The sequence below is a fragment of the Nerophis lumbriciformis genome, linkage group LG05 (assembly GCF_033978685.3).
Source record: "Nerophis lumbriciformis linkage group LG05, RoL_Nlum_v2.1, whole genome shotgun sequence".
Taxonomy (NCBI): Eukaryota; Metazoa; Chordata; class Actinopteri; order Syngnathiformes; family Syngnathidae; genus Nerophis; species Nerophis lumbriciformis.
In genome coordinates, this window is record NC_084552.2 from 32,310,425 (window position 1) to 32,321,191 (window position 10,767).

Consider the following 10,767-nt stretch of genomic DNA (forward strand, 5'->3'; position numbering starts at 1 on the left):
TACTAAAAGAAGAGACTTAATTAGACAATCTTACTCACTTGACTAAAAATGCACACAGCAGAAGACACACGTTGAGTTTTGTCCTTCTGACAGTCTTTACATGTGTATCTAGGTTAAAAGCAGGAACGGGAGGGGGGTATATTTTGGGTCATAGGTGTGTGTTGGTGGGGGTGGCAGTCGATCTCATGTGTCAGTGCACGACTGAGCCTCAAGGCAGCTGCTCTCTGGTGAGTCTTCATGACTTTTCATATCTCTAATCACCATTCTGTTGTTGTGTGGCGCTTGTGGCCAAGTTGCTAACATTGTGTCAATATTTTGCCTCGAGTGATGACTTTGTTCCGTCAGTCAAACTCTCGAAAGCGCAAGGCTCTTAATTCAATAGTCTTCTTTTGCAATGATAAGGTACAGTATATACTGTACATGTTCAATAGTGGCCAAATGGTGCTGGAAATAAGGTCTACTGTAGTACCTCAACTTAGGAGCTTGATTGTTTCAGTGACAACACTTGTATCACAAGTCAACATCTCCCATTGAAATGAATTCAAATCAATGTGATCTATGTACTACAAACAACTACACTCAAATAATGTAATAACAATTAAGTATTTACCTTGGAGAGCGGACTTCTATGGTATTTCCTTCGAACTGCTTCTCCGTCAAGCGCACCATTAGCAGCTTTGCCATATTTTCATGGATAAATGTCCCCGCTTTGGATATTATTTTAAAATTCTTGACTGGCATTAGACTAATTTTGCTTCAGTATGGTGCAGACTAGCAGCGATACGCTCGAATTGCCTCGCCAAGTTGGCTACACACTCGGTCATGTTTTTGATTATTTCTTTTTTTTAAACAATATCATCCACAACTTCCTCTCAGATCTATCTTTCACGCTTACGTTCTTCCTTACCATTGTTGGAAAACCACAGTTATGTCAATGTCTAGCTATTAGCTAATGTTAGCAAGTAAAGCTGGATGTTACAGAGTTTGCTGTGGCATTCACTACGCCAACTAATGGAGGGAATGCTTGTAAGTTAAAGGGGAACATTATCACCAGACCTATGTAAGCGTCAATATATACCTTGATGTTGCAGAAAAAAGACCATATATTTTTTTAACCGATTTCCGAACTCTAAATGGGTGAATTTTGGCAAATTAAACACCTTTCTATTATTCGCTCTCGGATGTGACGTCACATCGGGAAGCAATCCGCCATTTTCTCAAACACATTACAAACACCGAGTCAAATCAGCTCTGTTATTTTCTGTTTTTTCGACTGTTTTCCGTACCTTGGAGACATCATGCCTCGTCGGTGTGTTGTCGGAGGGTGCAACAACACGAACAGGGACGGATTCAAGTTGCACCAGTGGCCCAAAGATGCGAAAGTGGCAAGAAATTGGACGTATGTTCCGCACACTTTACCGACGAAAGCTATGCTACGACAGAGATGGCAAGAATGTGTGGATATCCTGCGACACTCAAAGCAGATGCATTTCCAACGATAAAGTCAAAGAAATCTGCCGCCAGATCCCCATTGAATCTGCCGGAGTGTGTGAGCAATTCAGGGACAAAAGATCTCGGCAAGCAATGGCGGCAGTTTGTTCCCGCAGACGAGCGAGCTAAACCCCCTGGATGTCTTGGCTCACACCGTCCCTTATGCCACCGAAGATGATCAAGAGAAGAATATCGACCCTAGCTTCCCTGGCCTGCTGACATCAACTCCAAAACTGGACACATCAGCTTTCAGGAAAAGATAGCGGATGAGGGTATGTCTACAGAATATATTAATTGATGAAAATTGGGCTGTCTGCACTCTCAAAGTGCATGTTGTTGCCAAATGTATTTCATATGCTGTAAACCTAGTTCATAGTTGTTAGTTTCCTTTAATGCCAAACAAACACATACCAATCGTTGGTTAGAAGGCGATCGTCGAATTCGTCCTCGCTTTCTCCCGTGTCGCTGGCTGTCGTGTCGTTTTCGTCGGTTTCACTTGCATACTGTTCAAACCGATATGGCTCAATAGCTTCAGTTTCTTCTTCAATTTCGTTTTCGCTACCTGCCTCCACACTACAACCATCCATTTCAATACATGCGTAATCTGTTGAATCGCTTAAGCTGCTGAAATCCGAGTCTGAATCCGAGCTAATGTCGCTATAGCTTGCTGTTCTAGGCGCCATGTTTGTTTGTGTTGGCATCACTATGTGACGTCACAGGAAAATGGACGGGTGTATATAACGATGGTTAAAATCAGGCACTTTGAAGCTTTTTTTAGGGATATTGCGTGATGGGTAAAATTTTGAAAAAAACTTTGAAAAACAAAATAAGCCACTGGGAACTGATTTTTAATGGTTTTAACCCTTCTGAAATTGTGATAATGTTCCTCTATAAATTTATGCTTGCAACTTCAAGCATGACAATTAGCTGAGAGACCGCTCTAATCTCGGAACACTCTTAAATTGAGGTACCACTGTATTGTAAAAAAAAAAGAGTTGTAGTTACATCATCCACTAGGCGGTGTAACGTTTATATCTTAAAAGAAAGAAGTGGCACAATCTAACACTGATAACATCGCTGTCACAGCAGGTGGGAAAAGGCTGCTTGAGTTAAAATGACGCTGCCTCTCCGCCGTGTAGGAATGTCCTCCACCGGGAACCTCTCAGAAGAGCAGGTCCACTGCTCCATCTGCCTGGACGTTTTCACCAACCCTGTGTCCATCCCATGTGGACACAACTTTTGCCAGAGCTGCATCCTGGGATACTGGAAGAGCAGCCCACTATACCAGTGTCCAATGTGCAAAAAGTCTTTCTACAAGAGACCCGACATCAGCATCAACACCGTTCTTAGGGAGATCGCCGAGCAGTTCAAGGAGCTCCGGGTAAACAGTGAGGAGGGCAAGGCCGAGAAGAGGAGAATGATGGAAAGGTGCGGAGAGGAAGATCAGGAAAGGCTTTTGAAAGTCGAGCAAGAAGAGAACACAAATGTGGACACTAGCAGACGGATGGCAAAGGAGACCCCAGATAGTTTTAAACCATCTCAACAGGAGCACCCTCAGGTGTCTTCTTCCACCTGGAAGGAGGTCCTCTGTGATGTCTGCCTGGGAGAAGGCCGTCCCAAAGCCGTAAAATCTTGCCTGGTGTGTCTGACGTCATACTGCGACGAGCACCTCAAGTCACACGCCAGCAGGTTCACCAAGCACAAGCTGATAGAGCCCGTGGCCAATATGGAGGACCGCATGTGCTCCAAACACGAGCGGCTCCTGGAGCTCTTCTGCAAGAAGGATCAGATGTGCGTGTGTGTCCTGTGCACAGAGACCGACCACCGAGCGCACTACACCGTCCCCGTGGAGCGGGAATGGACAGAGAAAAAAGTAAGTGGAGGTGAACTCGGCAAGGACAAGTGCAGGTACACTTGAGTGTCATGGTGTTGTCGTTGTAGGCCCAGCTGAAGAGGAGCCAAGTGGATGTGCAGCAGATGATCCAGGATAGAGTGAAGAAGGTGGAGGAGATCAAAAACTCTGTGGAGCTCAATAAAGTGAGAACCTGACCTGTTGACAGTTCTCCTTTAAGCTTGAAGGTCCTGACTTTGAGCTTCTCGGTTTCTAATTGCAGGTGAGTACTCAGACAGAGATTGAGGACAGCATGCAGGTTTTCGCTGAGATGGTCCGCTCCATTCAGAGAGCTCAGGGCGACGTAGTTCTGGCCATTGAAGAGAGGCAGAGGCGCACTGAGACCCGAGCCAGAAACCTGGTCATAAAACTAGAGCAGGAGATCGACGAGCTGAGGCGGCGGGATACCGATCTGGAGAACATGGAAAGAACGGACCACATTCACTTTTTGAAGGTGGGAAATGAAAATGACTACACATGATGCTTTATGACAAACATTGTCCATGGAAACAACTTGTTCAGAAGCAAGAGAAGAGAAATCAGCCAAGGATGAACAAAGGTATTGACAAATGCTTGGAACAAGAAAAATATATTACATAGAACATTTATTTAGATCTATGTAGGCAGAACATTAGTACAAAACATAAAAAACAAGCTAACTAGCATGTTACAAACATGTGAGAAGGAAAACAACAGTCATTTATTAGACAGGAACAATAACAGCATGAGAGCAATGTGGGGTATCTTAAATCGCATCATTAAAATGGTGCTTAGAAGGATTACCCTCAATACTCAGATGGAAATGTAAAAAAGAACATAAATGTTAAATATGTCCTGTGGAGTACCCCAGGGATCAATACTGTGACCAACATTGTTCAATCTCCCGCACACACTGGGCGACAAATATATTGAACATGCAAATTAATACACATACCTACCCACATACACACAATTATAGATACATATATATATACACACATACGTATATTCATTCATTAATACATACATACACGCACACAAAGGTACTCAAGCACATACATAGGTACCTACGCTCACATATATCCACAAATACAGCACATACATACACACTCACGGTACATGCATCCACACGGTACAAACATTCATATACACATACTGTACATATACACGCATGCATGCACTCATGCATATAATCATGTTTCATCAAACATATATTAACGTTTTTCTCCTAAGGGAAACTGGATAACACACGGCACACTGACAAAGCTTAACCTATTGTTCCTATAACAATCTACAAGGTTAATGCAGTTCGCTTCTGTTTGTTCCCCTCCATTTATTTGCTTTGTTTTATAATTCAATATTTCATTACATATATGTATTATTGCATTTGAAAGAATTGTATTGTTGAGAATAGAGGTAATTATTGTTATTATTCATTATCAATAGTGCTATTTCTATTGGTATTTGTATTTCTCCATTTGTAGTGTAATAATGTTCATTGTCATTTCTGTTTTATTAATATTTACTTCACTAACTGCTTCTTTGCTATCACTTTTCATATTTGTACATATTGTATTTGCTGATGCTGCCCTGTTGTTGTGGTTGTTATTGTTACTGTTGTTGCTGTTGTTGTTGTTGTTGTTATTGTTGTTGTTGTTGTTGTCTCTGTCTTATCCCCCTCTTTTCACCGCAATTTCTCCCTCTGTCTTCCTTTTTTTCTCTTTCTATCCCCTCCTGCTCTGGCCCGGCTGCGCCAAATATAAATATAAATCAATTTAATAAAGTCAAATACAAATAAGGCAACAAGAGAATTATCCCACACTTCTCTTTTGTCAAGTAAATCTGTACAGCAAATATGGGCATATACATCAACAATATGATTTGCCTGAGTAGCTGGACCAGACAAAAAAAAAATTGGTGAATCTCTACATAAACGACATTTGTAAAATTACAAAGGCTTTAAAATTAAAGCAATTTGCAGACAATAGGACCCCCCTTTTTTATAGAGAAAACTCACAGAAGCTAATAAAATAACAGAATAAATTAAAAAATGAAAGAGATGGTTCATTGTTCAAAACAGAATGTCTTTAAATCTCAGTAAAACTAAAATAATGTTATTCGGAAACAGTAGGAGATAAAGTCAAACACAAAAATAAATAGACGTACTACAACCCCCCGCGACCCCAAAAGGGACAAGCGGTAAAAATGGATAGATGGATGGACATTGAAAGTGTAAAATAAATCACATTTCTAGGCATAATAATAGATGTTAAAATTAACTGGAAATCTCATATAAAAATATACAACATAATGTGGTAGTAAATACTTCAATACTGAATAAAGCAAAATATGTTCTGGACCAAAAATCACTTCATATTCTGTACTGCTCACTAGTATTAGCATATCTGAGTTTTTGTGTATAAATGTGGGGAAATCACCAAAAAAATATGCTTCATTCATTAACAGTGTTACGGAAAAGTTAGAATAATACATAATGTTGGATTTAGAGGACATTCAAACCCTTTATTTATTGAATCCAAAATATTGAAATTTAATGACTTGGTGCATTTGCAAACAACTAAAATTACAGCAAACTATAACCTGCTACCCCAGATTGTACAACAATTATTCTCAACAAATGAGGAGAAAGATAACATTTGCGAAAAATCTAACTTAAAACATTTGTATGCACGTACAACACTTAAACATTTAGTATGTCAGTATGTGGAAATAATGTAAGGAATGATTAAGCAAATAACTTAAACAAAGCACTGATATGATCTAGTTTAAGAAAATGTTCAAACTCAGAACGATTCCTTTAGAAAGTACGAGGAAGAAGAATCCTGCATGGTAAAGATCTTGAACCTTAATAAAAAATTAGGGATAATATATCATCAAATACATATTCATCTTTTAATTATTTTATATAAATATTTTGTATTCTTTTATTTATCATCTATTCGTATTAATTAATTAATTAATTCCTATTAATTAACTATTAATTCATGTGAACCTTTTTAATCATCTATCTATCTACCTTCCGACCGACCTACCGATCAATCTGTCTGTCTTTCTATCTATCATTTGTTGCGTCAGACCAGTCTTCCTCTCAAGGAATAAAAGACACTGGTCAATCCCAAGTTCTTTCAGATGATATATATGTTGAGTAAGAAGGACCACCAAGACAGAATAGCAATCTTACCAAGTTTTAGTAAAGCTTTAGGAGATCAGCCTTACAATGCAGTAATAGCAGCATCAAGAAGCGGTCTGAAAAACAAACGGAAAGAGTCAGCTTATTTAGTATGGAAAAAGCCCCCTCCAGCCCAGAAAGGAATACAGCCTTGTTGTTCTAAACTGATAAGGTAAAAAGGGAGAACATTATACTCCCAATACACATTCCAGCACCTTCACGGTAAAACACAGAGTTTATTAGCGAACAAAGGAAAAAGCACAAAGTGTACACATGGAAAAATGTTAACTGATTTAAACATGGCTATGATTAAAGAAAGAACTCTTAAAAATAGATGCATTCTCCACGCACTATCCATCTGTCTGTCTGTCTGTGGAACTGTTTGTTTGTGTTACAGATTGAACACCGAGTCAACACAAAGGGGGATATAATTAAATACCATCTGTTTGAAGTTGAAGTGCGAAACTGTTGTTAATCCGTATGAATGTTTGAAATAAACTAATACAATAACCATAACAAATTCAGAAAATATGTGTTCTTCCTCAGAACTTCCCAGCTCTGAGCATGGCGCCTTCCGTCCAGGACTGGTCAGACACCAGCGTACCCACAGACATTTGTGTCGGCCTGATCAGGACAGCTGTTTGCAAATTGGAGGTCACTTTAAAGGACATGGTGGACAAACTGGCAGATAGAGGTGTGATATCTTCTAATATATATTTCATGTTTCTGTGATTCGAAAATAAAAGCGGTTCCTTGTCGTCTTTTTCTCACAGAGATCCATAGGATTCTGAAGTACTCAGGTAGGATTGATTTCATTGCCAACTCCCTTTAGGTCCATGGCTATTCCCCATTTATGACTCCCTTTGCAGCGGACATCACTCTGGACCCGAACACCGCCAACCCGTGGTTGCAGCTCTCGCAGGACCGGCGCCAGGTGCGCCACCTGGGAGCATGGCAGGATCTCTCCGACTACCCCGAACGCTTTGACACGGTGGTCATTGTCCTGGCCAGAGAGGGCTTCACCTCGGGCAGACACTACTGGGAGGTCCAGGTGGGCGACAAGGACGACTGGTACCTGGGCGTGGCCAAGTCATCCGTCAACCGGAAAGGCCGGATCTCTGTAAGCACCACCCATGGCTACTGGGCCCTGGCCATGAAGAAGGGCCACGGGTACCGTGTGTCCACCACCCCGCCGTTACAGCTTGCACTCAACGCCAAACTCAGGAGGGTGGGCGTGTACGTGGACTACGATGAGGGTCAAATATCCTTCTATGACGTTAAGGCTCGGACACATATCTACACTCTAAACGACACGTTGAACGAGAAGATTCTGCCTTTTTTCTACTTGTACTGCTGCGACAAATCTTCCGATACTGTCGTCATTTGTCCCCTTGCTGACAAAAACCTGATCAAACAGAGCTAATTAATCATGACGTATTGCTGGATGCTAATGGCGTCGCTTTAAAGGGACAGCTAAACGTCTACCTTCCCAGTAGGAAGTTAGTTTAGCATCAATGGGTGATGCCCAACACCAAATGCTTTACAGTCGACCCTCGTTTATTGTAGTTAATTGGCCTTGACAAACAGATTTCCGCAAAGTAGGATACTTAATCGAATATTTTCATAGTTAGCGCAATAAAAAACATTTCCAACCTTCTAAATACATTATTAGAGACCTCTAAAAACATATAGGCACCTTTATGCTTGTTTCTGTTATGATCCGTTGCCCGGGTCATGTTTTGTTCTGTTAGTTTTGACGACCTCAGTTCTGTTTTCAGCACCCCTGGGTTTGTGTTTCAGTTGCCAAGACTGCAGATTAGTTTCACCTGCCTCTGATTAGTGTTCGGGACGCTCACCTGCTCCTGGGCACTAATCAGAGAGCTATTTATTCCCGTTTCTCTCCACAATCAGGCTGGCTTCCTTGTTTGCATTACGCAACAGTTAATGACGGCAACATTTTTGATTCTTGATTCCTGTTTGTATGCTAGCTTCCACGCTAGTCTCTCCCTTAGCTTTGCCTCCCGTGCTATTGGCCCAACTTTGTTTTTCTGCAATTCCTGCATGATTTATGCAAATAATATATATCATACCAAAGACTATAAAAGTGGGACCCATTACCTTCCTGCTTGGCACTCAGCATCAAGGTTTAGAATTGGGGGTTAAATCACCAAAATGATTCCCGGGCTCGGCCACCGCTGCTGCTCACTGCTCCCCTCACTTCCCAGGGGGTGAACAAGGGGATGGGTCAAATGCAGAGAGTAATTTCACCACACCTAGTGTGTGTGTGACAATCACTGGTACTTTAACTTTAACTTTTAAATCATTTCCTACCTGCACCCTGTCTCCGAAGTTTCCGTCTGCATCCCGGGAGAACGACCCGTGCATAACCATGCGACCACGTCGTTACAGTTTCACCCAATATAGTAACCTTTACTGTAGCTTACAGTACTGTACTTACCAATATGCCAAAAGACCCTCCAAGCATCATTGCTATGGCCGTCACCTGGCCACTACAACACGACCACGACGTGGGGAATTCCTCTAAGTTAGAATTGGGCTTTGAGTGTTGAAACCACGGGCGTAAATAGTTCTGCAAAAACCTGACAGTCATAGCTGCACCACTAGCTGTGTTGGCTTTGCCTTTCTGCGCTGTCATTCCACACTGATCTCGCCAAGGCTGTTTTTATTGGCCGGACAGTCGCTGATAGCTAATAGTGCCTTGCAGTCTCAGGTAGCGTGAAGTGCCGCGCCAAATGTCCGATGCTACTTTCAGCTGATGAAAATGGAGTTCATCAAAACGTTGTTCTGCCAAAAGTTAATTTAAGATTGTCACAGCGAAGATTGAGTAGCGCCTGTTGTGTAACCCTTAACCCGGGAATGGAACTCGGCTTGGTGAATACTTTCAAAATACTTTCACTGCTCAGTGGCCTTATAGTTAGAGTGTCCGCCCTGAGATCAGTAGGTCGTGAGTTCAAACCCCAGCCGAGTCAATACAAAGACTATAAAAATGGGACCTATTACCTCCACTCAGCATCATGGGTTGGAATTGGGGGTTGAATCACCAAAATTATTCCCGAGCGAGGCCACCACAGCTGCTCACTGCTCCCCTCACCTCCCAAGGGGTGGAACAAGGGGATGGGTCAAATAGAGAGTAATTTCACCACACTTAGTGTGTGTGTGTGTGTGTGTGTGTGTGTGTGTGTGTGTGTGTGTGTGTGTGACTATCAGTGGTACTTTAACTTTAACTTTAAAACATTGCCACGACATAATTAATACAATAAGATAAATACGGCACAGTAATATGTATAGTCCGCACATAAAACTTAATTTAACACGTAATTTAGGCTGAAAACATTTCGTTTTTTAATCTGGTGAAGCCGCACTATTGGAAGGCCGATGTAGCGAGGGACGACTGTACAGACTTCATGACTGCTAGATTTTAACGGTGCCTCATGTGTCTCGTCTGCTTAATTGTCTTAAGACAGTGGTTCTTAACCTTGTTGGAGGTACCGAACCTCACCAGTTTCATATGCGCATTCACCGAACCCTTCTTTAGTGAAAAATAAAATGTTTTTTTATATGTTTTTTTACTGGTGCACAAAATGAACCGTTCATGAACATCACCCTGTTCAAACAACAAAACCAACACAGTGCATGAACTCACAACAAATTACACACCTTACACACATTACTATGAATTGATTAACGTGGACCCCGACTTAAACAAGTTGAAAAACTTATTCGGGTGTTACCATTTAGTGGTCAATTGTACGGAATATGTACTGTACTGTGTAAACTGTACTGTTTCATATAATATATTCTCTTCCTTTGCAATCTGCTAGTAAAAGTTTCAATCGATCAATCAAACAATCTGCAAATCAGATGGAAAATTAGAGGGAACATTGTTTGGGGGTATCCATAATACGCTGATAGGGAGAAGTTTCTATTTACCCGATAAGTCGGATGTGTCTTTACCTCCGTGGCGGAGGCTCTGTCGAACCCCTGAGGCCGACTCACCGAACCCCTAGGGTTCGATCGAACCCAGGTTAAGAACCACTGTCTTAAGAGGTTTCTACTCATAGCTGCTAATGCCAGACTGTCTTGTCCCTTCTCCCTTGAGCCTTTTTACATGAAAAGACCTACACTACAGTATTGTTTGCATTGATTGGTGTGATTTAAAAGCAGTGTTGCAGCTTTGACAAGAGACACAAAAGTC

At 41.6% G+C, this 10,767-nt stretch overlaps 1 protein-coding gene across 1 annotated transcript; it reads left to right on the top strand.

Annotated features, from left to right (window-relative positions):
* Positions 1 to 2,632: 2,632 nt before the first annotated feature.
* LOC133605758 (E3 ubiquitin-protein ligase TRIM39) lies at positions 2,633 to 10,745 on the top strand. Its single transcript, XM_061959050.1, has 7 exons — positions 2,633 to 2,893; positions 3,071 to 3,364; positions 3,433 to 3,528; positions 3,606 to 3,836; positions 7,098 to 7,245; positions 7,325 to 7,351; positions 7,421 to 10,745. Exons 1-7 carry the CDS (start codon positions 2,633 to 2,635, stop codon positions 7,972 to 7,974), a joined length of 1,611 nt encoding a protein of 536 aa, XP_061815034.1. The 3' UTR covers positions 7,975 to 10,745.
* The last annotated feature ends 22 nt before the right edge of the window (positions 10,746 to 10,767 follow it).

Excerpts from the sequence above, each read along its gene's own strand:
- LOC133605758 (XM_061959050.1), top strand. The coding sequence starts at position 2,633 with ATGTCCTCCACCGGGAACCTCTCAGAAGAGCAGGTCCACTGCTCCATC. Across the intron at positions 2,894-3,070 it reads TAAACAGTGAGGAGGGCAAG|GAGGTCCTCTGTGATGTCTG; the intron begins GCCGAGAAGAGG and ends TCCACCTGGAAG. Across the intron at positions 7,352-7,420 it reads TAGGATTCTGAAGTACTCAG|CGGACATCACTCTGGACCCG; the intron begins GTAGGATTGATT and ends CTCCCTTTGCAG.